Source organism: Aquarana catesbeiana, linkage group LG06 (assembly GCF_042186555.1).
Source record: "Aquarana catesbeiana isolate 2022-GZ linkage group LG06, ASM4218655v1, whole genome shotgun sequence".
NCBI classification, from domain to species: domain Eukaryota; kingdom Metazoa; phylum Chordata; class Amphibia; order Anura; family Ranidae; genus Aquarana; species Aquarana catesbeiana.
The window spans coordinates 184,222,321-184,250,025 of NC_133329.1; the positions used below are offsets into that span (position 1 = coordinate 184,222,321).

A 27,705-nucleotide genomic window follows, 5' to 3' on the forward strand; every position below is an offset into this window, starting at 1 on the left:
TGGCCTTCCTCTGCTCGTCAGGCTCTACCTAAAGGTACATGACAGTAGTTTCAGTTGTTGTGGAACTACTATGGACTGGGGTGCATTCATGTAAAATTTCTTCAAACATGTCAGATAGCAAGGGGGAGTGTGTTACTCTTCACTTGTATGCAACCATTCCTCTTACGCTTTCCTGAGTGCTGCACCTTAAAAAACTCCTTCACCAGATGCTTCCATCACCTTTATTTGTGCCTGTATCATTCCCCATGCATACTGCTTTTTCTCTGCATTAAAATAATGCTCTTTAAATCGAGGATCTAGAACTGTTGCAATACAGTGCAGAGGGTTGAACTCGGTGTCTTGGAACTGGTTGTTAACAGCCTCCAGTAGAGTGGTTTTAGCCGTTTTTACACCATGGTCTGTTTCTGACTCTTTTCCTAGCAGACACTTCAGTGCAACAATCAAGATAGTAACTTCAGCATGGAATCATTAGCTGAGATTATTTCTTTTGTTGACTGTTCAAATGGAGTTAGTTGAAAATAGTTTGTGTCTTCTAACATCCACTGATGTGCGTTTAATTTTGCCGGCAGCTCATAATTCATAATGTACGCAGCTAAAACAGGTTTTTGTTAGAGAAGACTTTGCAGCCAATAGTAGATGCTGTTCCAGTGAGTGGCTACGTCTTGCTGCAGTCGTTTCGATGGCATTGCAAACTGTATCTGCAAGGCTTGTAATCTGGAATAAGCAACTGGAGAATGCTTAAAGTCACGCACAATTTTTCTTCCTTTTGATACTATATCTGATATGGTGCGCTGACTCAGCAATCCCTCATTCACAGACAACTGTAGCATGTGCACGGTATGCTTTTAAGTTCATTATCCTCCATGGCCTTTGCCATGTTCCGTGCATTATCTCAGACTATCAGATGCACTTTAGAGCTGTCAATGTGTCAAGTGTCAAGCGTGGTTTTTAACTTCTTCCTTTGAGTGGACATTCCTGAATGTCCCTCAGAAGGAGCGGCCAGCCCCCGATTGTGTCCAATCACAGCCATCATGTAATGTAAATAGAGAGTCGTTGCCAGGCAATCGGCTCTCCTCCTCACACAGAGTCTGTCACTGAGGAGAAGGAGAGCGGATCTGTGCTGCGAGCTGGTGATCAGTGTGTATGAGCTGTTTTTTACAGCTTTTTACACACTGATCACTCAGCTAGTGTCCTCAAAACAGTGTCCTGTGAGAGCATCCTGTCATTGTAAAAAAACACCTGTCACACATCTGCCCCAGTAAAATTATCTGTCCCAGTGATCATCTGCCGCACATCTGTCCCAGTGATCATCTGCCGCACATCTGTCCCAGTGATCATCTGCCGCACATCTGTCCCAGTGAACATCTGCCGCACATCTGTCCCAGTGAACATCTGCCGCACATTTGTCCATTATCTACCACATCCCTCCGTAAACAGCTGGCACACGTCTGTCCCAGTGAACAGCTGGCACACGTCTGTCCCAGTGAACATCTGCCAGCATAGTTAAAAAATGATTCAGCAGCGAGAGGGCTTTCCCTATACTCCAGAGTATAATATATAAAGTGGGTGCAGCGCTATAAATTCAATGTATTGGAAACAATTCAAAAATGAAGTGACAAAATGTGAATATTAACATAAAAATAATAAATGTCCATCATTGGTAAATCAAACAGTCCATCTTGATAGTGAAACAATGATAATCACCACGTGAATATATAGTGAAAACAAATGGTCAAAATAGTCCCCCGAATGATGAAGGCATATCATGAATATTAGACCTAAAGATAGTCGATACTATATAGGTCTATACAAGCCTTATAGGTCTAATGGCAACGATGTCAATCGGAAGGGAATCCAAAAATAAATATAAAAATATATAAACAATCTGGATGACCTTCTCTAGGGTTTGATGTGACAGATAAAGATGTGCAGATACCACCACCCATATGAATGGAGGCTTACCGAAAGGTCGGGACCCAAAACAGCATATGCTGTATGAGTCAAAAAAGCTTAAGAGTTGCCCCCTGGCAGATGATGAGGAGATCCCAACGGTACACTGGGAGTCCTAGGGGTGCCTCACCGGGGTGTCTTTTCTGTGTAAAGGTTAGAGACGTCCTTGGACCAACCCCACATAGGAAAGAAAGGGGCCATATAGTGTAATTCCGTAAATAGGTGAATTTTATTAAAAAGAAACACACTTACATTTAAGAAGAAATCAAGCGCTTGTAAATAAAAATGGCGGCAGTGAAGTCCTCCCGACGCGTTTCGTCTCATAGGACTTCTTCTGGGGTACTTTCCATATACTCCAGAGTATGTCGGACGAGAGTAGGGAACTCTCTCTGTCAGACTCGGATAGCGAGTATGAGCCAGTGGAAAGCAGTGGCTCTAAAATGGAAACTGAGGACAGAATCCTAACAAAGAGGCTCAGGAGCCTTCAAAAATGTGATAGGTAGTCAGGAAATGAAATGTGTATTTTATGCCTTTAAAACGCCTGACGGTGCTACTTGAATTTTGGGCCCTCTGCATGTGGCCAGGCTATGGAAAAGTCTCACACTTGTGGTATCTCCATACTCGGGAGTAGCAGAATGTATTTTGGGGTGTAACTTTTGCTATGTACATGCTGTTTTAGAAATATCTTCTAATTTGACAACTTTGTGTGTAAAAAAAAAAAGTTTTTTAATTTTCTTTACACATTTTCCTTAAACTTGTGGAAACAAATTACATGTTCAAAAGACTAATTATGCCTCATAGAATATATGTTGGGGTGTTTGCTTTCCAAAATGGGGTTGTTTTGTGGGTAATTCCATTGTCCTGGTGCTCCAGGGCCTTCAAGAATGTGATAGGTAGTCAGGAAACTAAATGTGTAATTTATTGCTTCTGGAACACCTAACGGTTGTACCCTGCATGTTGGGCCTCTGTATGTGGCCAGGATGTGGAAAAGTACCACACATGTGGTATCGCCATACTCCGGAGGAGTAGCAGAATACATTTTGGGGTGTAATTGCAAGTTTACCTGTGTCATGTGTGAGAAATAACTTAATATGACAATTTTGTGGAGAAAAAAAAAATTCTTAATTTTCCAAAAAAATTACATAGTAAGGTTGAATAAAGACACCAATCCATCCAGTTCAACCTGAGTGAGTGCGGGTGCGTGTCTACAATTGTCCCTATCCCTGTACATTGTGTCTCATTAAGATGCTCATCTATTATATTTTTATTTATTTAAGGTACCCATATAGCGCCATCAATTTACGCAGCACTCCACACATATATTGCACACTTACATCTGTCCCTACCCTCAAGAAGCCCACAATCCAAGGTCCCCAACTCACATTCATATACTAGGGTCAATTTTGGACAGAAGCCAATTAACCTACCAGCATGTCTTTGGAGGGTGGGAGGAAACCAGAGTACCCGGAGGAAACCCACGCAGGCACAGGGAGAACATGCAAACTCCAGGCAGGTAGTGTTGTGGTTGGGAATCGAACCAGCCCCCTTTTTTACTGCTAGGCGAGAGTGCTACCCACTACACCACGGTGCCGCCCAAATTTGACTTAATCAGAAACGTTAACATATTTCCTACACTACAGACATGGTCCACCCTTGCTGGTAGCGCAGAAGAATAGCATGGAATAATCCATAGTAGGAGTGAAATTTGAGGGGGGGGACTAAAAATCTATTTTAACCACTTCAGCCCCGGAGGATTTTACCCCCTTCCTGACCAGAGCGATTTTTGCGATTTGAAACTGCGCTGATTTAACTGACAATTGCACGGTCGGACGACGTTGTACCCAAACAATATTGACGTCCTTTTTTTCCCACAAATAGAGCTTTCTTTTAGTGGTATTTGATCACCTCTGCGGTTTTTATTTTTTGTGCTATAAACAAAGAAAGCAACAATTTTTTAAAAAAACGCAATATTTTTTACTTTTTGCTATATTAAATATCCCCCAAAAATATATAAAAACACTTTTTCTCAAGTCGTCTTCCAGGACGGCACCCTGAGAGATGACTGTTCCACCTGACAGGAAACACAATCAAGAGGTTAAAGGCCCCCGCCCCTCCCGATGCTCCTCAGTTTTTGATTGTGTTTCCCCACAGCGAAACCGTTTGTTATTTTTCTGTCTACCTAAAAGCCTGGGGCTGGTGGTCTCCCCCTGGGAGCCGGACCAAATGCCTGGGAAGCCGCTGGGTCCGGCCGGATGGTTCTCATCCTTCCTGGGGGGTTTCCCAATCCGTGTCTTGGGGAGGGAGGCAGCAGAAGCAGGACCCTGGTCGGTGACCGTGCTTCTTTCCATGGAAGAGGCCCCCCCCCCCCCCCGAGTACTGAAGAACCCTGGGTACGGTGGTGTACCCAGAACTTCAGGGGCCAAATTTCCTGTTGCCCTTCCTTACCTGTGCGGTGGCCGCGCAGTTGCAGGAGTCGGTGGTTTTCCTTCTACTGGCTACAAGACCACAGGAGGTGAGTCTGGGACCCGTTCTGGGGTCTGGCCAGGGCTGCCGTTCGTCCGTCCGTCCGCCTCTCCGCCCGCCGGCTGACCGGAACGACCGTTCATGGGGGTCGCATGGCAAGAAGCTCTGCATGGAGAGCTTTTCTTCCAGGGGCGACCTTCTCCTTGCTGAGGGTAGCTCAGCGTCCTGGCGCTCAGTGCCATTTTCCTGAAGATCAGGAAATGACATCACTTCCTCCTCTAAGAGGGGGGGAGTGGGAAGGCTGCAGCAGGAAGTGACCTCAGGTCCAGTACCACTTCCGGTCTTCGGCAAGATGGCGGTGGCGGTGGCACGATGCAGCCAGCATACAGAGGATATAAAAAGCCACAGGGAACAGGCGCCCATGTCTCCTCTGCGTTCCTGTATGCAGCACCTCCAGGGAGAGATCGGAGTAGCATGGAACATGAGAAGGAGAGACCTGCAGGGTCTGCGGCCATGGAAGAGACCACAGGGGGTGAGTCTGACCGGCCTTCAGAGGTTTAGAGGGGGAGGGTCACCCAACTCTTCTCCTCCGACTCTCACAGTGTATGCCTGTGTGTTTTTTTCAGGGGACAATGCTATTGCCCGTGAGGTTGCCAGCCGTGTAATAATCCTCCACCCGCTCTAAACAATGTGGGAACTGTAATGACAGGCTACCCCCAGAACATCCAAAGCCCTTCTGTTTTAAATGCATACAGAAGTTGACAGGGAAGGAGACATCTCAGATGATGAAGGAATTCCTTACTGTGCAAACTGAGATGCTGTCCACCTTAAAGTCTTTTCAGGCCACCCTTAAGACTAGGGATTCAGAGGCTCACTCTAGTAAGGATGCCTCTTCCCAGGAGAGCTCCGCCGCCTCTAGGAGGTATCGGGCGGAGGTACTGAAGTATCCACTCCCCCACGATTCAGAGGAAGAGTGTGATTTAGAAGTTCCTAATCAGGAGTTTTCTGATGAAGCGGTGATGGACAGCCAAGAGGAGGATGGGAGGGAGGAATCCAGGTCTAGCAGACATATATTTTCTGCCGACGGCATGGAAGATCTTCTGAAAGCTATTCATGCCTCAGAAGAGATTCAGGAGCCTGCTGCACAGGTGTCCGCTCAGGATAGGATGTATAGAGGCTTGATTAAACCTCAGGCCAGAGTCCTTCCGGTACATTCCGCCCTTAAGGAAGTCATCTTAAGGGAATGGAAAGAACCAGAAAGAAGGCTTCTGAAATATAAAACCTGGAAGCATAGATGCCCCTTCTCTGAGGAGAATGAGGAAAATTTTTTCAAAACTCCTAGACTAGACCCCTCCTTAGCACAGGTCTCTAAGCAGTCGGATCTTTCCTTTGAAGATACCGGTAATTTAAAGGATCAAATGGATCGCAGGGCTGAAACCATTTTACACAGAGCCTGGGAAGCTAACGCTGCGGCTATGAGCCCCGCATTGGCCTCAGCTTGCATCGCAAGGAATGCCGACACGTGGGTCTGTAAACTAATGGACCACGTATCCCCAACCTCCAAATCCAAGGAGGTCCTGGATTCTCTGGAGGTCATAGGGAATGCGGTCGCATATTTAGCAGATGCTGCGGTTGAGACAGTGCGTACAACCGCTAAGACAGGTGCCTTAATAAATTCAGCCAGGCAAGCCCTCTGTGTTAAAACCTGGGATGGGGATAGCTCATCAAAAACCCATCTATGTGGTCTCCCTTTTGAAGGGACACTCCTTTTTGGTGCTGGCCTAGATCAGGCTCTAGCCAGATCTACCGAGAAGGGGAAAAAATTTCCTACCAAACCTAGGAGAGAGAGGAAGCGTTTTTTTCGTGGCCCCCAGGCAAAGAATCGCTTCTCCGAGAAAAAGGTCTCCCCTAATAGACGTTGGGGCGCAGGAAAAGACAAACAAAAAACTGGCGTTCTCTTTTCCAGCCATAAGTCAGTTGACAAGACCCCCAAATGACTTTCCGGTAGGGGGCAGACTTTCCCACTTTGCCTCTCAGTGGGAAAGGATCACCCAAAGCCCCTATGTACTTCGGATCATAAGAGAGGGTTACAGATTAGAGTTTCTCTTGACTTGCCTTCCCAGGGATCCCTGCAAGGTGGTAGGAATCCTTCAGAATATAAGAGAGCTGGCCAGTCAGGAGGTTATAATACCTGTTCCAGTGGACCAGCAGGGCCAGGGGTTTTATTCCCACATTTTTGTGGTACCCAAACCCTCAGGAAGGTATTGTCTTATTATAAATCTAAGGAACCTCAATGTTTTTCTTCGTTACAAGAAGTTCCACATGGAGAGTGTCTATTCCCTCAGGAGACATCTCCTCAAAGAAGTGTTTATGGTGACCTTGGATTTAAAAGACGCCTACCTTCATGTCCCCATTTTTCAGGTCCATCAAATCTTCCTGAGATTTGCGATCGCCTCTCCAGAGGGAGTGCAACACTGGCAGTTCACAGCCCTCCCCTTTGGACTGGCATCCAGTCCGAGAGTCTTTACAAAGGTCATGGCAGAGGTGGTGGCTTTTCTGCACCTCCAAGGAGTGGCATTGATTCCCTACCTGGACGACATTTTGATTTACAGTCTAAGTCGGGATCAACTACTTCTGGATCTATCCAGAGTAATGGAGACCTTAGAAGCCCTGGGATGGTTTGTCAGCAAGGAAAAGTCCTTGCTGACTCCTGCTCAGACAAAGCTGTATCTGGGTTTCCTGGTGGACTCCTCAGAACAAAAGTTAGTTCTTCCTCAGGGCAAGGTAGAAGGCCTCATATCAGCGGTCACGTCACTCTTACAGGCAAGCACTATCTCCTACAGAGGTATCATGAGAGTTCTGGGTCTAATGACATCAGCTATCCCAGCAGTTCCTTGGGCACAGCTACACTCCAGGCCCCTCCAACACTTTCTTCTATCCTCTTGGGACAGAAAAAGAGACTCTCTGGACATAGAGATAGCCATCCTGATCAAAGTAAAGAATTCCCTTCACTGGTGGCTCCGGCCTCAGAGGCTTCAAGGGGGCCTCCTTTGGAGCCAACTTCAGCCTCTTAGGATTACTACAGATGCAAGTTCCTGGGGGTGGGGAGCCCACCTGGAGGATCTAATAGCTCAGGGGTCCTGGGATTCAGAACAAAGAAGGGCCTCCTCCAACTTTCGAGAGCTGTTGGCCATAGGAGAAGCACTAAAGGCTTTCGAGGGAAGGATCAGGGGCCTGGAGGTGCAGGTCTTGTCAGACAATGCCACAGCAGTGGCATTTCTGAATCATCAGAGGGGTACCAGATCTACAACACTCCTATCCCTATCAGCAGAGATCCTGTCCTGGGCGGAAAGTCAGATTCCTTCCATCTCCGCAATCCACATATAGGGGACGTTAAATGTAGAAGCAGACTACCTCAGTCGGCAACCGATTCTACAGGGGGAATGGGAACTGAATCCAGAGGTCTTTTCCCTGGTAAGTCGGCAATTTGGCGTTCCAGAGATAGATCTCTTTGCCCGCAGGAAAAGCAGAAGGGTAAAGAGATTCTTTTCCCTTGCTCGAGAGAGAGGCTCAGAGGGGATAGATGCGTTGGTGCATGTCTGGGACTTCCGACTGGCCTATGCCTTTCCCCCTCTGGGACTAATTCCGAGGGTCCTTCAAAAACTGTTTCTCTCGGAAAGCAAGTTGATTCTAATAGCCCCTTGGTGGCCCAAGAGAGCCTGGTTTCCAGCCCTACAGGGTTGGTCCATAGCCCCTCCCGGTCCGGGGCGACCTTCTCCTTAGGGTCCAGTCCGCCACCCAGACCCCAGCTTCTTCAAGCTGACGGCCTGGCTCTTGAAAGGCAGAACCTGCAGGAGAAGGGGCTGTCGGACAGAGTAGTGGATACACTGCTCCTTAGTAGGAAGCCAGTCACAAGGCGTATCTACGCCAAGACCTGGGCGATTTTCTCTCGCTGGTGCCAGGAGAGAGGGACTTCTCAAAGAGAGATCCCTGCTATCTTAGAATTTCTCCAGGATGGAGCAGATCTAGGTTTGGCAACCAAAACCCTTAAGGCGCAGGTTTCAGCCCTGTCCTGTTTCCTTGAGAAACGTTTGGCATTACACCCCCTGATCAAGAGATTTCTCTTGGTCAGGGAGAGGTTGTCCCCTATTCAAATGTCCAGGTGTCCTCCTTGGGACCTTACACTAGTACTGGAGGGGTTAACAAAGGCCCCATTTGAATCGATAGATCAGATCCCCCTTAGGATCCTGACCTTTAAATTAGCCTTTTTACTAGCAATCACCTCAGCTAGGAGAGTAGGTGACATTCAGGCTTTTTCTATTAAAGAACCATTTTTTTCTTTATTCGAGGACAGGGTTATACTTAGGCAGGACCCCCTGTACCTCCCTAAGGTAGCATCAAAGTTCCATAGGACTCAAGAAGTGGTGCTGCCTTCCTTTTGTAGTAATCCTACCTAGAAAGGGTTAAGGAATTCAGAAGGTCCAGCCATCTTTTAGTTAATTTTTCTGGCCAAAAGAAGGGCCAACAGGCATCCAAGGCTTCTATAGCTAGATGGATTAAACATACCATTTCGTTAGCCTATGAGCAGTCAGGTAAAGCAGCTCCTAGAAACCTTAGAGCGCATTCCACTGGATCTCTGGCAACATCCTGGGCGGAAAGGGCCGGAGCTTCGGTGGAGCAGATATGTAGAGCCGCTACATGGTCAAGCCAGAACACGTTCTTGAGGCATTATAGAGTGGAGTTACTATCTCCTCAGGACCTGGCATTTGGCAGGAAGGTCCTGCAAGCGGTGGTCCCGCCCTAAAGGTAGGCCTGAGCTACTTGCTCTTCTCTCAGGGTGCCGTCCTGGAAGACGACTTGAGAAAATAACCAGTTACACTTACCAGTGTTTCTGGGAAGTCTTCCAGGAAGGCAGGCCTACTTCCCACCCGTTCTATTTAGGAAACATGTAATGTTTAGAGTGTGGTGGTGGTTATGTTTTTCACTCTCGTGCACTGGTGTGGGTCAATAGTTTGTCACAACTGAGGAGCACCGGGAGGGGCGGGGGCCTTTAACCTCTTGATTGATTGTGTTTCCTGTCAGGTGGACCAGTCATCTCTCAGGGTGCCGTCCTGGAAGACTTCCCAGAAACACCGTTACCAGTAAGTGTAACTGGTTATTTTTTCCTCAGTTTAGGCCGATATGTATTCTTCTACATATCTTTGGTAAAAAAAAAACGCAATAAGCGTATATTGATTGGTTTGCGCAAAATTTATAGCGTCTACAAAATAGGGGATAGTTTTATGGTGTTTTTATTTTTCATTTTATTTTATTAGTAATGGCAGCGATCTGCGATTTTGTTCGGGACTGCGACATTATGGCGGATACAGCGGATATTTTTGATCCTATTTGGGACCATTGTCATTTATACAGCGATTGATGCTATAAAAATGCCACTGGCAAATGACACTGGCAGTGAAGGGGTTAACCACTAGGGGGCAGTGAAGGGGTTAAGTGTGTCCTAGGGAGTGATTCTAACTGTTAGGGGGCTGAATTTCAATACACGGGACAGTGATCACTGCTCTCGATGAGAGAGAGCTGTGATCACTGACCTGTCACTAGGCAGAACAAAAGCATCTCCCCATTCTTCCTTTCCCTGACACGATCGCGGGCACCCGGGAGACATCGAGTCCGCGGCGGGCGTGTGCCCGTGACACCGCTTCTTAAAGGGGACGTACCTGTACGCCCTTTTGCCTACGAGCGCCATTCTGCCGACGTACATCGGCGTGCGCTGGTCAGCAAGCGGTTAAAGGACTTTTCAAAAACCCTGTTTCAGTTGTATTAACTTTTGACACTGTTTTTTTTTTGGGTGAATGAGTAGTAGTACCCCATAGCTATTCACATAGGGGAGGGGGGCAGGATCTGGGGGCTTCCAGATTCCGATAAGTTACCCCCCACCCCTACAACCACCGGACTAGGGTTGTGGGGAAGGGGCCTTTGTCATCAATATCGGGACAAGGTGCATGGCCAGGGCCCCCCCCCCATGTTGAAGGCATGTCGCCTGGTATGGTTCGGTTAGGGTGGGGTTCTTGTTTGTGCCCCCCTTTTCTGGCCTGCTGGGCATACATTTTTTTCAATGCCGACTTTTATTTACATTCTGTGGTCAGTGGGAAATCCAGCTAACAGCAGGGATGTATTATCGTTGTTAGGAAGCTGGCAGGTGCCGGCTCTTTAACAACCGATGTCTCATACCTGCTGCTGACAGTCGCAAGAACCTTACCACCCCCTGTACAACTACCCTGTGAAATCGCACTAAAAACTGGACTGAAATCGCACTGTATCACCGCATTTGTGTTTTTCTTGTGGCATACATTTCTGAACGACTTTTCAATGCATTGTATAATAATAATGTGAACTCATCTCGGGCACAGTCTATTTTTCTCTTTAACGCATGCTACATTTACGTGCCTAAAGCCTGTATACAATATATTAAACCATTCTGGATTAAACCGTGTTTTTTTTTTTTTTTTTTTTTTTTTTTTGTGTAAGCTTCACAGAGAGAGGAACTTTAAGCGGAGTTCCACCCATATAAAAGTCAGCAGCTACAAAAAGTGTAGCTGCTGACATTTTTTTAAAATCAGACACTCTCACCTGTCCCACAGTCCAGCGATGAGGGTGAATAAAGCCCCACTCCTCTCTCCCTCCTCTGTGGCGCTGGCATTGTCACTGTGGGCGCCCGGTTTTCTTGGTAATGTGTAATTTCCTTCTTTCATGTTGTGTTAACCGCTATAGTTGTCAGTTGTTTTTGTGGGAAAATATATATTCTGACTTTCTCTGTTATCTGTTATTGTCTCCCATTTTCTCCTATTTTGCTTATTGTGTGGCCTTTTCTTGTTTGCTAATCAGAAATGGGGGCAGTGGATAATGTACACCAGGGGTCGGGAACCTATGGCCCGCCTCCACTAAATGTCCAGCCCGTCAGTGCACATAATGAATTCACATGCACCCGGCCTGTGGACATTTTAAGTAAGAGCAGAGCGGAGCAGGAAACTGAATAACATGGGAGAGACACACAGCCATGCTAATAAGACAGATGGCGCTTCTGAAGTTAAATGGACGTCCTTGGGTTGCAGTGGTTATACTGGGATGATGCCTGCATTTGCAGGCATCATTCCGGTATTGATATTTTCAGCCGGCGATTCTGAGTAAGGCAGAAGTGATCTGAGTGGCCGCCTCCTCTCTCGGGCCCTCTGGTCCCATCACGGAGGCTGGTAACGATGCGGCGATGGCTGCCCTGTACAAAGAGAGAGGAACTGACGTTGTTCCTCTCTGTCTGTAACCTTGGAAACCAGGAGCGACGAATAGTTTGTCACTTCCGGTTCCGCCTCTTTCTTTACCTGGCCACCTGTGGCCAGGTAAGCAGCCGATCAGACCAATCTGTGTCTTATCGGCTGTGTGAGAGACCAGAGGAGAGATTTGGGGGTCTAATAGACCTCAACTCTCTCCATAAAAAGGACCTGTAACGGCCCATGCTATCACATGGGATGTTGTTCATCCCTTGTGATAGCAATAAAGTTAGTACAAAAAAAAGTGTAAAAAAAAAGATATATTTTTGTATAAAAAAAATTATTTTAAAGCACCCCCTGTCCCATCGTGTTTACATGCAAATGCTGACGCATACGTCACTCCCACACGCATATGTAAACGGCGATCCAACCACATATGAGGTATGGTCCCAAATGTCAGAGCGAGAGCAAAAATTGTAACACCAGACCAACCTATTCAACTCTAAACTGGTAACCTCTAAAGGTGTTTAAAGCGTCGCCTATGGAGAATTTTAAGCACCATAGTTTGCCGCCATTCCATGGGCAGACGCAGTTTTAAAGTGTGACATGTTAGGTATCTATTTACTCGGCGTAACATCTTTCACATTATACACAAAAAACGGGGCTAACCCTAAATGAATAAAAAAAACTAAACAGTAAAGTATTTTTTCCAAAAATATTTTGTTTGAAAGACCGCTGCGCAAATACAGTAAATTGGTAACGGGTACATTGTACCCCTACCATTTCACAAAAAAGTGTCAAAAGTAGTAAAAATGACAGGAGACACTTTGGGAGAAGTCCTTTTATTAAAAAATTTAAAAAATTAAAATGTCCCACGATGTAGATCCATCCAAATTAATTTTCTATTATTATGTTGTATTCCTTTTCTGGTACCTATAAAGTCCGCTCCAATGTTCCCTTTTTCTAATAGATCCTTCTCGGTCACCCGACGAGCCGAAAAAAGAAAAAAAAAGCCACAACAGCTCCGCCTCCATGGGAGGTTCCCGCCGAGTGACGCTTCTTCTCGGTGACAACTGTTATATAGCTGAGGGCTGCGGGAGCTGTTGCTGCTTTTTTTTTTTTTTTTGGCTCGTCGGGCGACTGAGATGGATTTACATTGTGGGACATTTTTATTTTTTATCTTTTTGTCTCCTGTCTTTTTTACTATTTTTTGACACTTTTTTTTGTGAAATGGTAGGGGTACAATGTGCCGTTACCAATTCACATAGGGGGGGGGCGGGATCTGATGGTCCCCTTGTTAAAGGTGGCTTCCAGATTCCGATAAGCCCCCCACCCGCAGACCCCCACAACCACAGGGCAAGGGTTGTGGGGATGAGGCCCTTGTCCCCATCAACATGGGGACAAGGTGCTTTGGGGGCTACTAAAAGCACCCTCCCCATGTTGAGGGCATGTGGCCTGGTACGGTTCAGGAGGGGGGCGCTCTCTCGTCTTGTAGGGGTTGACCCCTACGCCATTATATAAAAAAATTTGGTGCAGGGTTCCCCTTAAAATTCATACTAGACCTGAAGGGTCTGGTATGGATTTTGGGGGGACCCCTACGCCATTTAAAAAAAAAAAATTGGCACATGGTTCCTCTTAATTTCCTTGCCAGACCTGAAGGGCCTGGTATGGATTTTGGGGGACCCCCACACAATTTTTTCTTTTAAATTTTTGGTTCGGGGTACCCCTTAATATTCATACCAGACCCAAAGGGCCTGGTAATGGACGGGGGGGGGGGGGACCCATGCCATTTTTTTCAATGAGTTTTATCTATACTGCCGAGACCCAACAATTTATTACAGCCGCGATCAGTTTTAAATGACTTTTTTCCTTTAGAAATGTCATTTTGCCTTGGTACTACTTGGTTCTAAACATGGGAAAACTGCGCCACTTTACAGACATACTATGGACACCCCCAGGCATGATATTTAAAGGAATATTTCATTTTTATTGTTTCACTTTAAGTATTATTAAAATCACTGCTCCCGAAAGAACGTCCGTTTTTTAAAACTTTTTTTTGCATTGATACATGTCCCTTCGGGCAGGACCCAGGTCCCCAGACACTTTTTATGACAATAACTTGCATATAAGCCTTTAAAATTAGCACTTTTAATTTTTCATGTTTGTGTCCCATAGACTTTAATGGTGTTCGCGTATTCATCCACATTTTTTTGCCTGTTTGCATTTTCTGGTGCGAACCGGTGGGTGTTTGGCTCATCCTTACTTAGGAGACAAGTTGAGCATCACTCTCCATCCAGCATCCAGGCTCTAAAAGAAGTTGTTCTTGAAGAATGGCAAAAAATATATGTTGCAATATGTCGCCAACTTGTTAATTCCAAGCCTAGAAGACTTGGTGCTGTCCTTTACAAATCATGGAGGTCATACAAAATACTAGTTGTAGTAGTTTTTGTTGTGGGGTGTATTCATTTTTGCATCAACTAATTTGAGTTAAACTGAAAATTTTGTAATCTAAGTTATATTATTACCCTAACTTTCATGTAATGAGCTAAACAAATGTTCTATATAACTCAGTTTTGTCAAAATTTTGAAAATTGTTCTTGTGTTCATTGAGATTGTTAAAAGCCTACTTTTTAAAAGGAGTGTACTCATTTATGCTGAGGTGTGTGTGTGTGTGTGTGTGTGTGTGTGTGTGTGTGTGTGTGTGTGTGTGTGTAGATAGAGCGAGAGAGATCTCACTCACTAATTCTAATTGCTTTGCCTTTACCATCTTATGACAGAGTTTCTGACCTGGAGTTTCAATTAGTGGTTTTCCCCTCTATTGCTGTTCTGGTGACAGCTTGAATATTTGGATTTTCTTCACTTTCAGTCCTAATGATAATGGCTACCAGAACAAATTGTGAATATTACCAGTGGAGATGCAGAACAAATTGTGAATATTACCAGTGGAGATGCATACAGCAGTAATATTCTGACGGGTTTCAACCCTTCTCCGCTCTAAAACTAAAAAATGTTTTGGATACAATAAGGTTTCAAAACCTACTGTTTTCACCTGTTTTCTTTTTCCCTAAAGATGTTTTTTTTTTTTGTGGGGGGGGGGGGGTTGATTGTGGGGAAAAAACTTTTAAGCTATACAAAAGTAAGCTAAAAGTAATTTCTCGCACTGGTAATACATACCGTACTCACTGGGTACTATGATTGTGTTTCTAATTTCAGCAACAGAGTGGAAACCTGCTCAAGAATGTGATCTGAAGACTGCCCTCCTAAAAACCAACCATGACATTCCTCTGGTATTTGTCAGTGGAAATCATGATCTAGGCAATGCACCAACATCTGAGACAATCCAAGACTTTTCCAAGAACTGGGGTGATGACTATTTCTCTTTCTGGGTTGGTGGAGTTTTTTTCCTTGTACTTAATTCACAGTTAATGTTTGATGCTTCTAAATGTCCAGAACTGAAAGAAAACCAAGAACAGTGGTTGTCTGATCAACTGGCTGTTGCTCAACAGCGGCAATGCAAGCGAGTCATCATATTTCAGCATATACCTCTGTTCCTTCAGAATCCAGATGAAGAAAATACGTATTTCAACCTGGAAAGATCACTTCGACAAGAGCTGTTGGAGAAGTTTCATAAAGCAGGTACTGCGCTTTAATATCAAACTATAAATTGATATGTTCACGAAAAAAAATGACACTTTGACATCACGATATTTGTATATGATTTAAAAAAAATATTACTGTTATCTGATCCTCCCTCCATTACAGAGAAACCTTGTTTTGCTTGAAGCGTTTTATATGTGACCTTAATCCATCTTTAGTTTATCTGCCAAAAGGCAAAATATTTTACTCTTTCTTAGATAAGAGTACATGATTGTATTTTGTCTACTTTAGCACCTTCTGAGTTAAACTATAATGTTTTTGCACTGTTTTGGTTTTGTTACATAATTAGTCTGGTTGAAAAAAAACACAAGTCTATCTAGTTCAACCAATAAAAAAGAAAAAAAAAAAACATACAATCCTATATACGCAATCCTATACCCACAGTTGATCCGGAGGAAGGCAAAAAAACACAGCAAAGCATGAACCAATTTGCTCCAGCAGGGGAAAAAAATAATTCCTTATCCCCTGAGAGGCAATCTGATATTCCCTGGATCAACTTTACCTATAAATGTTAGTACTGTATCCAGTTATAATATGTACATTTAGGAAAGAATCCATGCCCTTTTTTAAAGCAATCTACTGACCTGGCCAGAACCAGCTCTTGAGGGAGTCTATTCTACATCTTCTCAGCTCTTACTGTGAAGAGGCAGTCTTCATAAAATAAACCAACGATCTTCTAATGGAGTAGCACCAACATATTCCCCTCTGAACTAAATGGAAGGCTTTAGATCTCCTTTTGGTAGCTGGATATTAAACCAAGTATACTCCAGTATGCATATGCACCTCAAGATCATGGTACGTAGGGAATAAAAAGAAAACGCTCATTGCGCAATCTCCATAAACAAGGATAATTTATGGAGAAGATAAAAACCACTCACATTTAGTAAGAAGGTATACGGCAGTGTGAAGCGCCCAGCGCTTCTAACCACAAAGATGGCCGCCGTGTCACCGTCCCACCGCGTCCTGCGTCACCAGTCTCTATCATCGCCCAACGTTTCGTCATCAACATGCGTCTTCAGGGGCGTAGTTATGACGCAAACTGACGTGTATTTATAGGAACAACAGAACTGGACAGGCGGAAGTCAGAGGACAGGAAGTATGACCTTCCGAACCGGAAGTAATATGTCTCAAAGAGATTGATATATTAGATAGTAGTAATACTCAGTTTAGGCAAAAGACTTGAATCAAAGATAAAAATATCCTCAAAACAAATCTTATTATAAAACAATTGAAATACGGATGATCATTAAATCTAACATGTAGAGACGGAGCAGCGGTGGTTACCGGTGGTGGCGACATCTTGTGGCCAAAATACAAACTACCATATAAATAATTAATGCAAATAATTTTGATAAAAAAATATTTACACCAATGAATATCAGGAGGTGAAGAAAAACAACCACACCACGATACCCAAAAAACATACCGATAACATAATCAATAATGCAAAAATGAAACAACATAAAATTAAAATAAAAATAAAATAAAATGGAATAAACGCAGGAAACCTAGCTGTTGCTAACAAAGGCATTCAAATCCCATTCCACATTCATCCCATATGGAAAATAGGTCCTGGCTTGGTATATCCATTTGATCTCTAGCTTAGAGACCCCTCTAGTCATGTTGCTTCCCCTCCAATGGCCAGAGAATTTATCAGTTCCCAAAAACACAGTGCCCTTTGGATTACAGTCATGTTTCAGAGCATAGTGCTTCGATAGACTATGCTTAAGGAACCCCCTTTTTATATTATCAACATGTTCTTTAAGCCTGATGTGTAATTTACAGATAGTATGCCCTATGTACTGAAGCCCACAGGGGCAAATAATAATATACACCACATGTCTAGTAGTACATGTAATGAAGGGCTTAATTGGAAAGGATTCGTGGGTGGCAGTGGATTGGAAGGAATCTACTTTCCTAGATTTGTTGGTGCTAAGCTTACAAATCGGGCATCTCCTACAAGGAAAGAAACCCCCCATCTTTTGGAAGAATGAAATCTGCTTAGGTGGATTGATAATATTGGGAGCTACCTGTAGCCTCAATGGGGGAGCTCCCCTATATACCATACAAGGTAGGTCGGGCAAATGAGGGCCCAAAACCCTGTCTCCCTTCAAGACTTTCCAATGCCTTTGAATAATTTTTTGAATCTCATAATATTGGTTAGAGTAGGCAGTGATAAACAAAAATTTAAAAGAGGTATCTTGAACTTTAATTTTCGCAGTTAGCAAGTCCTCCCTATTTTTCTCTCTTGCAAGATTAAACGCCACATCCAAGGCTTTCGCTGAATAACCCTTTTCAAGAAACCGCTGCCTGAGAATAGAGGATTTGGACACAAAGTCCTCACTGTTCGTGCAGTTACGCATCAACCTTAGGAATTGGCTCTTAGGTACTGATCCTAGCCAGGCCTTACGGTGACAGCTATTTTTATTTTGGTTGTTCTGGAGAGAATCCTTCTTCAAAAAGTGCTCTACTGCTTCTTTACCATGATGGTGTGATATTACAGTGTAGAGTGAAGCAACGTCCGCATTTGCAAGAATATAAGAATCTTTCCACTGTATACTGCTAAGCTCATTAATTACTTGCGTTGAGTCCCTCAGATAAGAAGGAGTCCCAACCACAAGAGGCTGCAAAAAATGGTCCACGTATTTGCCCACCCTGGAAGTAACCGAGGCAATACCGCTGACTATCGGCCTTATAGGGGGGCAAATGGGATCCTTATGAACTTTAGGTAAGTAGTAGATCACTGGGATCCTAGGGGCTGATGGAATAAGGAAAGCCTTATCTTTTTTGGAAATAATTCCATTATTGAAACCCTCTTCTACTACCCTAACCAACTCCTTCTTATATTGGGAAGTTGGATTGCCTCGCAAAGGAAGGTAAGTATCTCGATCTGAGAGCAGCCTAGACATCTCTTTGTCATAGGCCTCTTTGTCCAAGATCACAATAAACTCCCCCCCCCCCTTTGTCCGCTGGTCGTACAACGATATCACAATCTTTGTTGTTCTAATCCCTTTTTAAACGTATATTCCCTCCTGTTCCTCTTGACCTGTAAAGCAAGTAAATCCTTGTTCACTAGATCCCTGAAAACAGAAATAGCCGGGGCTTGTTGTACCAGGGGGTTAAATAATGAGGCATTCTTTAAATTAGATTGCCTAATCCCTGTAGACACCGCCACATTAGGGCGAGAGGGATTTGCCAAAAAATGGCGCTGAACGTTCATTTTCCAAATAAATTTTTGAACGTCTATAAAGGTTTCAAACTTATTCAAAGGCTTTGGGGGGGGGCAAATTTCAGTCCACAATTTAAGACGTGTTTCTCCTCGTTGGAGAGAATGGCCTTACTCAAATTGAAAAGTCCTGAGTCCCTTATGTGCGCTTCCTTTTTTGCGCGGACCCGCCTCCCCCCTCTGGTGCCCCTTTTAGGTCTAAGACCCTTTTGTTTTGCTTGGCCTCGGGAAAAAAATTGTTGTTATCATAACCTCCCCAGGCACCCCCATCTCTCCTTGACTGAGTGGGCCCTAGGGGGTAATGTTGTTGTTGCCACCAATTATCTCTTACCGGAGTTCTAGGGGAGTAACCTTGTTGTGGATAATAAGGGGGGCCCCAGTTATCATGACAATCAGTAATGAACCTATTATCTCTACGTGGACTATCTAGTCCAGGCAGTGGGTCAAAACGATTATGAACCACAGTGGGAAACTGGTTATAGGGTGCATGCTGTCCACCTCTCTTGTGCCCACCCCCCTCTATTTTTGGGACCTCCTTTTAAAAGGCAACCTCTGTGGGGGTAGTTGGTTAGATGCTGGAAGCAGTGGAGGTAGGGCTTGCGAGGATTGAGGACATTGCCCTGGGAAGAAGGCATCCTACCTGCAACTCTTATCCCAGAATCCATCTCTGGACTTTCCGTGGTTTTAGTTTGCCATTTAAAGACACTTTTGCTTTTATAATCAATGACATCTCTCAAATATTTTTTCCTTTTCTTAGTCCTTTGCTCTAACTCCTCTTTTTCAAGGTGCTTTTTCAAAAGATCAGATCTTTTCTTATAGTCATCATTATCCTTGAAAGGATTCAATTTTTCTTTAATAACACGATCTCCCCATCTACCTTGAGGAGTTTCTGCTGCTTTCTTTTAAGCAGAAATCGAATAAGATCCAAATTAAATTAAAGAATTGAAACCATTCTGTAGTATCAGTGACATCACTCAAAGGGGTGATGTCCCATCGTAAACTACGTGGAACCATTTTGTCGGCTAGGTATTGTTCAAAAAAGGCTACATCTCAATTGGTATGTAACTCAGTGGTTAACAGATTTTTAAGCCTCATGAACAAACCACCGTTATCATCAGTTGGATTACTTTGTACATTAAAAATCCCCTCTGTTAATTAAATGGGTAGCCCTGAATTCAAAGATATCCATTGTAAAGAATAAAAAGTAGCAACGCAATATAACCAAAATACAAAAAATAAAAACAGAATCTGTTGCGCTTAATAAAACATATAGTAGAAGCTGCTGACACAAAAATTGTGGGATACAATTGAAGAGATATCAATAGGAATGGTGCAGCGCTAAAAAATATTAATGTAAAAATGTCCCAATAAGAACCAAAATAAATGTGGTCAAACAAAAGTCCTCTCTGTCAGGAAGAAATAATACTCTAATCAACAAGAACCATATTGAAAGGAGACACAAATGAGAGGTGAAAACACCGTCACCAACACCCAAACAAACTGACCCTTACCATCAGTGTATGGGTTATACACATGTGTAGAAAAAAGGCAGTCTTCATAGAATAAAACAACGATCTTCTAATGGAATAGAAGATCGTTTACGATGGGACATCACCCCTTTGAGTGATGTCACTGATACTACAGAATGGTTTCAATTCTTTAATACAGCCGGTTTGGATCTTATTCAATTTCTGCTTACAAGAAAGCAGCAGAAACTCCTCAAGGTAGATAGGGAGATTGGTGTTATTAAAGAAAAATTGAATCCTTTCAAGGCTAATGATGACTATAAGAAAAGATCTGATCTTTTGAAAAAGCACCTTGAAAAAGAGGAGTTAGAGCAAAGGATTAAGAAAAGGAAAAAATATTTGAGATGTCATTGATTATAAAAGCAAAAGTGTCTTTAAATGGCAAACTAAAACCACAGAAAGTCCAGAGATGGATTCTGGGATAAGAGTTGCAGGTGGGATGCCTTCTTCCCAGGGCAATGTCTTCAATCCATCGCAAACCCTACCTCCATTGCTTCCAGCTTCTAACCAACTACCCCCCACAGAGGTTGCCTTTTAAAAGAGGTCCCAAAAATAGAGGGGGTGGGCACAAGAGAGGTGGACAGTATGCACCCTATAACCAGTTTCCCTCTGCGGTTCATAATTGTTTTGACCCACTGCGTGGACTAGATAGTCCACGTAGAGATGAAAGGTTCATTACTGATTGTCATGATAACTGGGGCCCCCCTTATTATCCACAACAAGGTTACTCCCCTAGAACTCCGGTAAGAGATAATTGGTGGCAACATTACCCCCTAGGGCCCACTCAGTGAAGGAGAGATGGGGGTGCCTGTGGAGGTCATGATAACAACTATTTTTTTCCCGAGGCCAAGCAAAACAAAAGGGTCTTAGACCTAAAAGGGGCACCAGAGGGGGGGGCGGGTCCACACAAAAAAGGAAGCGCACATAAGGGACTCGGGACTTTTCAATTTGAGTAAGGCCATTCTCTCCATAGAGGAGAAACACGTTTTAAATCATGGACTGAAATTTGCCCCCCCCCCCCGAAGCATTTGAATAAGTTTGAAACCTTTATAGACGTTCAAAAATGTATTTGGAAAATGAACGTTCAGCGCCATTTTTTGGCAATTCCCTCTCGCCCTAATGTGGCGGTGTCTACAGGGATTAGGCAATCTAATTTAAAGAATGCCTCATTATTTAACCCCCCAGTACAACAAGCCCCAGCTATTTCTGTTTTCAGGGATCTAGTGAACAAGGATTTACTTGCTTTACAGGTCAAGAAGAACAGGAGGGAATATACATTTAAAAAGGGATTAGAACAACTCAAAGATCATGTTGATATCGTTGTACGACCAGCGGACAAAGGGGGGGGGGGTATCGTGATCTTGGACAAAGGGGCCTACGACAAAGGTGTCTAGGTTGCTCTCGGATCAAGATACTTACCTTCCTTTGAGAGGCAATCCAACTTCCCAATATAAAAAGGAGTTGGTTAGGGTAGTAGAAGAGAGTTTCAATAATGGAATTATTTCCAAAAAAGAAAAGGCTTTCCTTATTCCATCAGCCCCTAGGATCCCAGTGATCTACTACTTACCTAAAGTTCATAAGGATCCCATTTGCACCCCTGGAAGGCTGATAGGCAGCGGTATTGACTCGGTTACTTCCAGGGTGGGCAAATATGTGGAGCATTTTTTGCAGCCTCTTGTGGTTGGGACTCCTTCTTATCTGAGGGACTGAAGTAATTAATGAGCTTAGCAGTATACAGTGGAAAGATTCTTATATTCTTGCAACTGCGGACGTTGCTTCACTCTACACTGTAATATCGCACCATCATGGTAAAGAAGCAGTAGAGCACTTTTTAAAGAAGGATTCTCTCCAGAACAACCAAACTACCTTTATTCTAAGTTTACTGGAATATGCCATGCAACACAACTATTTTTGGCATGATGGCTCTTATTATTTGCAAAATAGGGGTGTAGCCATGGGGGCTAAATTTGCCCAGAGCATGGCCAATCTTTTCATGGCCAAATGGGAGGAGGATGTCGTCTATCAAGAACCCAGGGTAAAGCTGGTGTTCTGGAAAAGATATATAGATGACATCTTCCTCCTATGGGATGGTAGTTTTGAGTCCCTGTCAGAGTTTATTGCTGGTCTCAATGCTAACGATAGGGGTATTGCCCTTACATTTGAGGCTAGTACTATTGAGATACATTTTCTTGACCTTAGGATTAGAGTGAATGAAGGTTTTCTTATTACCTCCACCTATTTTAAAGCTACAGATCGTAATGGCTATATAGACACTAAAAGCTGTCACCATAAGGCCTGGCTGGGATCAGTACCTAAGAGCCAATTCCTAAGGTTGAGGCGTAACTGCTCGAACAGTGAGGACTTTGTATCCGAATCCTCTATTCTCAGGCAGCGGTTTCTTGAAAAGGGTTATTCAGCGAAAGCCTTGGATGTGGCATTTAATCTTGCAAGAGAGAAAAATAGGGAGGACTTGCTAACTGCGAAAATTAAAGTTCAAGATACCTCTTTTAAAATTTTCGTTTATCACTGCCTACTCTAACCAATATTATGAGATTCAAAAAAATATTCAAAGGCATTGGAAAGTCTTGAAGGGAGACAGGGTTTTGGGCCCTCATTTGTCCGACCTACCTTGTATGGTATATAGGGGAGCTCCCCCATTGAGGCTACAGGTAGCTCCCAATATTATCAATCCACCTAAGCAGATTTCGTTCTTCCAAAAGATGGGGGGTTTCTTTCCTTGTAGGAGATGCCCGATTTGTAAGCTTAGCATCAACAAATCTAGGAAAGTAGATTCCTTTCCAATCCACTGCCACCCATAAATCCTTTCCAATTAAGCCCTTCATTACATGTACTACTAGACATGTGGTGTATATTATTATTTGCCCCTGTGGGCTTCAGTACATAGGGCGTACTATCCGTAAATTACACATCAGGCTTAAAGAACAAGTTGATAATATAAAAAGGGGGTTCCTAAGCATAGTCTATCGAAGCACTATGCTCTGAAACATGACTGTAATCCAAAGGGCACTGTGTTTTTGGGAATTGATAAATTCTCTGGCTATTGGAGGGGAAGCAACATGACTAGAGGGGTCTCTCAGCTAGAGACCAAATGGATATACCAAGCCAGGACCTATTTTCCATATGGGATGAATGTGGAATGGGATTTGAATGCCTTTATTAGCAACAGCTAGGTTTCCTGCGTTTAATCCATTTTATTTTATTTTTATTTTATGTGGTTTCATTTTTGCATTATTGATTATGTTTTCGGTATGTTTTTTGGGTATCCTGTGGTGTGGTCGTTGTTCTTCACCTCCTTATATTCATTGGTGTAAATATTTTTTTATCAAGATTCTTTGCATTCATTATTCATATGGTAGTTTGTACTTTGGCCACAAGATGCCGCCACCTCCAGTGATATTCATTGGGGTAAGGTATTTTTTGTATCAAAATTCTTTGCATTCATTATTTATATGGTAGTTTGTATTTTGGCCACAAGATGTCGTCACCACCGCTGCTCCGTCTCTACATTTTTGATTTAATGATCACCCATATTTCGATTGTTTTATAATAAGATTTGTTTTGAGGATATTTTTATCTTTGATTCAAGTCCTTTGCCTAAACTGAGTATTACTACTATCTAATATATCAATCTCTTTGAGATATATTACTTCCTGTTTGGAAGGTCATACTTCCTGTCCTCTGACTTCCGCCTGTCCAGTTCTGTTGTTCCTATAAATACACGTCAGTTTGCGTCATAACTACGCCCCTGAAGACGCATGTTGATGACGAAACGATGGGCGATGATAGAGACTGGCGATGCAGGACGCGGTGGGACGGTGACACAGCGGCCATCTTTGTGGTTAAAAGCACTGGACGCTTCACACTGCCATATACCTTCTTACTAAATGTGAGTGGTTTTTATCTTTTCATTAAATTATCCTTGTTTATGGAGATTGCGCAATGAGCGTTTTCTTTTTATTCCCTATGTACCACGATCTTGAGGTGCATATGCATACTGGAGTATACTTGGTTTAATATCCAGCTACCAAAAGGAGATCTAAAGCCTTCCATTTAGTTCAGAGGGGAATATGTTGGTGCTACTCCATTAGAAGATTGTTGGTTTATTCTATGAAGACTGCCTTTTTTCTACATACGTGTATAACCCATACACTGATGGTAAGGGTCAGTTTGTTTGCGTGTTGGTGACGGTGTTTTCCTCTCTCTTCTGTGTCTCCTTTCAATATGGATCTCGTTGATTAGAGTATTATTTCTTCCTGACGGAGAGGACTTTTGTTTGACCACATTTATTTTGGTTCTTATTGGGACATTTTTACATTAATATTTTTTAGCACTGCACCATTCCTATTGATATCTCTTCAATTGTATCCCGCAATGTTTTTGTCAGCAGCTTCTACTATATGTTTTATTAAGCGCAACAGATTCTGTTTTTACTTACTGTGAAGAGACCTTTCCATATTGGTAGATTAAATCTCTTTTGCTCTAGACGTAAAGAGTGCCCCCTTGTCCTCTCTGATGACCTTTAAAGTGAATAACTCACCACCAAGTTCACTATATGGACCACGTATGTATTGATACATGTAGATCATATCCCTCCCTAATCTTCTCTTTTTAGAAGAGAATCAATTCAGTTCCTCTAATCTTTCCTCATAGCTGAGCTCCTCCATGCCTCTTATCAGTTTGGTTGCCATTCTTTGCACTTTTTTCTGTTCCTTGATTATCCTTTTTGTGAACTGGTGCCCAAATCTGAACTGCATATTCCAGGTGAGGTTTTACTAATAATTTTTACAGGGGCAAAATTCTCTCTCTCTCTCTCTCTCTCTCTCTCTCTCTCTCTCTCTCTCTCTCTCACTCACTCTCTCTCTCTGCTGTTCATACCTCTTTTAATACAATAAAGAACTTTGCTTGCTTTGGAAACCGCAGTTTGTCATTGCATGCTTTTATTAAGCTTATGATGTACCAGAACACCCATATGCTTCTCCACCATTTATTCCTCCCAGTTGTATGTAAAATGCATGCATATTCTTAGGCCCCCAAATGGATAACTTTACATTTATCAACATTAAACCTCATCTGACACATAGTTGCCCAATTAAACAGCGCTTCAAGGTCGACTTGTAAGTTGGAGACATCTAGTAAGGACATTATTCCACTGCATAGCTTGGTGCCATCTGCAAATACTGAAATGGCACTTTTGATCCCAGATCCTATATCATTTATAAATATATTAAAAGTGTCCCAACACTGAACTTTAGGGTACTGTACACCACTGAAAACCTTAGACCATTCATAGTAAGAATAATTAACAACTATTCTCTGAATTTGGTCTTTTAGCCAATTTTCTATCCATTTACAAACTGATTTTCCAAGCCTGTAGACTTTATCTTACACTTTAGCCATGGGTGGAGAACTGTGTCAGATGCTTTTGCAAAATAGAAGTGTACTACATCCAAAGCCACCCCTCTGTCCAAGGTTTTACTTACCTCCTCATAAAAAGAAATCAGATTTGTTTGACAATTTCTGTATTTTTAATATCCCATCAAAATATTTTTTAGCAAAAGTTTTAATAAAAGATAAATGCCTAAAATAGCTGAATTAATAATGTAACTGTGTGTAAAAAAAATTAAAAATAAGATTTATCATGCTTTTTAATTACCCGCCATCCATGATTTCATACAAAACTGTCCTGCCCCTAACCAATTTCTTTCAAACTCTCAAGAATTACAGGGCCTCAAATGATACCCCAGTGTAAAATTGTCCAGCGACATTTTTAATGAGGTCAAATTCATGGAAATCTACTAGAGAAAGCATGCAGGCAGGTGGTGTACTATAAGAAATATGCTGCAGATGACACAGCAGTGTAAGGCCCCTTTCACACTGCTGCGACTTGAAAGTTGCGTGGTTTTACCGCGATTTTGCGGCCACGATTTTGACGCAATTTTTACATGATTTCAGGAAATGCCTGTGTAAACTTGAGGTCTGTGGGCCTCAACTCGCATCAAAGTTGGACCAAAGTAGTACAGGGACTACTTTGAAGTCGGTGCGACTTAAAGTCACACAGATATAAATGGTTATCATTGGGAATCATGAGGTATGACTTGTCATGCAACTCTGATGTCCAAAGTCGCAGGAAAAGGTGCATAAGTGTGAAAGTGATCTAAGACTGACCACTAGGAATTTTTTTTTAAAGCCAGGCTAAGCCCAGATTAAGGGAAAAAGAGCACAGGCTGGGGCTTTACTATAAAATGTGTATACTACAAAGGGCAGTTTTAATCAGGGAATAATAGGCCAAAATGTACTAGAGGGGGTTGAAGCTAAAGGCAAATAGATGATTTTTCCTCCCCCCTTTTTCCCTTTTTGACTTAGTGAATGGGGTGAATTTCTGTTCTACTGCAGGAGATACAGTATAAAATTGTTCAGCAGCAGAACAGTTTTAACAAGGGTTGATGGGCATAACCAGTGTATGCCTAACTTTTATTTTATCTATGTGAATAGAAAAGTGCAGTGAACAATGTGTCATTATGTGAGCTGGTTTAGGTGCACACTGTTATTTTTTTTTTTTTTTTTTTTCCCTTCAAACAATGCAGCAGTGTGTTGAGGAAAAAAATAGCAGCTCCAAGAACAGATATGCTTTCTCAGTGATACATCTTACCCACTGCTGTCTGTGCTGATTACTACCCCATCTGGAATTGTGAAACATGAAGTTCATCTGGTAAAACCCTATGCACTTCATGATCGTGGGACAAAGCTTTCCCAGATTTTAAGAACTGTGGCAAAGTTTAGCAAGGAGGGGGCCTGTTCATTAGACAAAAAGCAGATGACATTTTATATATTAAAATGCCTACTGTTGTCAACATGCTTGATGTAGTTTCCCCTACTCAAACTCAACCAGCCTCTGATGGGGAGGGGTGGAATTTCTCCATTGCATATGATGTGTGGGAAGGAGGGCCCATTTGTCACTACAAGACTTGAGCCTGACAATGCAAGACTTGATTCTGGTCTATGCAGGAGAACATATGTTTATCAAGAGTTGGGTTGCCTAGCTACTTGGAATAGATGAACAGTGCCGCTGTCACGTACCTGGTAGGAGTCTGATATGACAAGGTTGGCCTCTCTTGTATCTTCAGCCCAAGCCCCACTGAATGTGGAACAGATGGTGGCTAGGGTCAGGAGGAACACAAGTGCCTGTAAGTGTTGCTTGCAGGTGGAGTTGTAGGCTTGGTAGTTCAGGCAGAACATCAGGTAAGGAGCTGGAACAATGCTTGGTAGATCAGCCGATGTTAAAGGGGAACTCCGACCAGCTTGCAGGTTCAGGTTTCATGGCTTGCCGAAACTTTCTGTAGTCAGGAGACAGGAGTATACTGGACCCAAGGAACTGGGATGACTGGCAGCAGTGACATTGTTGAGCCAAGCAGGAAACAGGAGCAGGGTCACAAGGATAGCTGGGTTCGGTGGCAGGCGGGCAGCAAGGTACAAAGGCATTAAGCAGAAGCAAGGTCAAATGGGAAGCCAGGATCAGGAATATAACAGAGTCCAAAGGCAGGGTCAAGGAAAGCCAAGTTCAGCAATAGGTATCAAGCACGGTATAAACAGGATTCCG

General features: G+C 43.2%; 1 protein-coding gene across 4 annotated transcripts in view; it reads left to right on the plus strand.

The window, feature by feature from the left end:
• The window catches only part of CPPED1 (calcineurin like phosphoesterase domain containing 1), a 283,606-nt gene that overhangs the window by 176,431 nt on the left and 79,470 nt on the right, over positions 1–27,705 (plus strand). Inside the window, exons 3-5 of one of the 4 annotated variants that reach the window (XM_073591163.1) lie at positions 14,892–15,064; positions 15,236–15,314; positions 24,592–24,669. In XM_073591163.1, the coding sequence (XP_073447264.1) occupies positions 14,892–15,064; positions 15,236–15,314; positions 24,592–24,669 (330 nt within the window). Of the gene's footprint in view, positions 1–14,891; positions 15,315–24,591; positions 24,670–27,705 lie in introns of all 4 variants that reach the window. The other 3 variants (XM_073591161.1, XM_073591164.1, XM_073591162.1) reach the window with 3 other exon arrangements.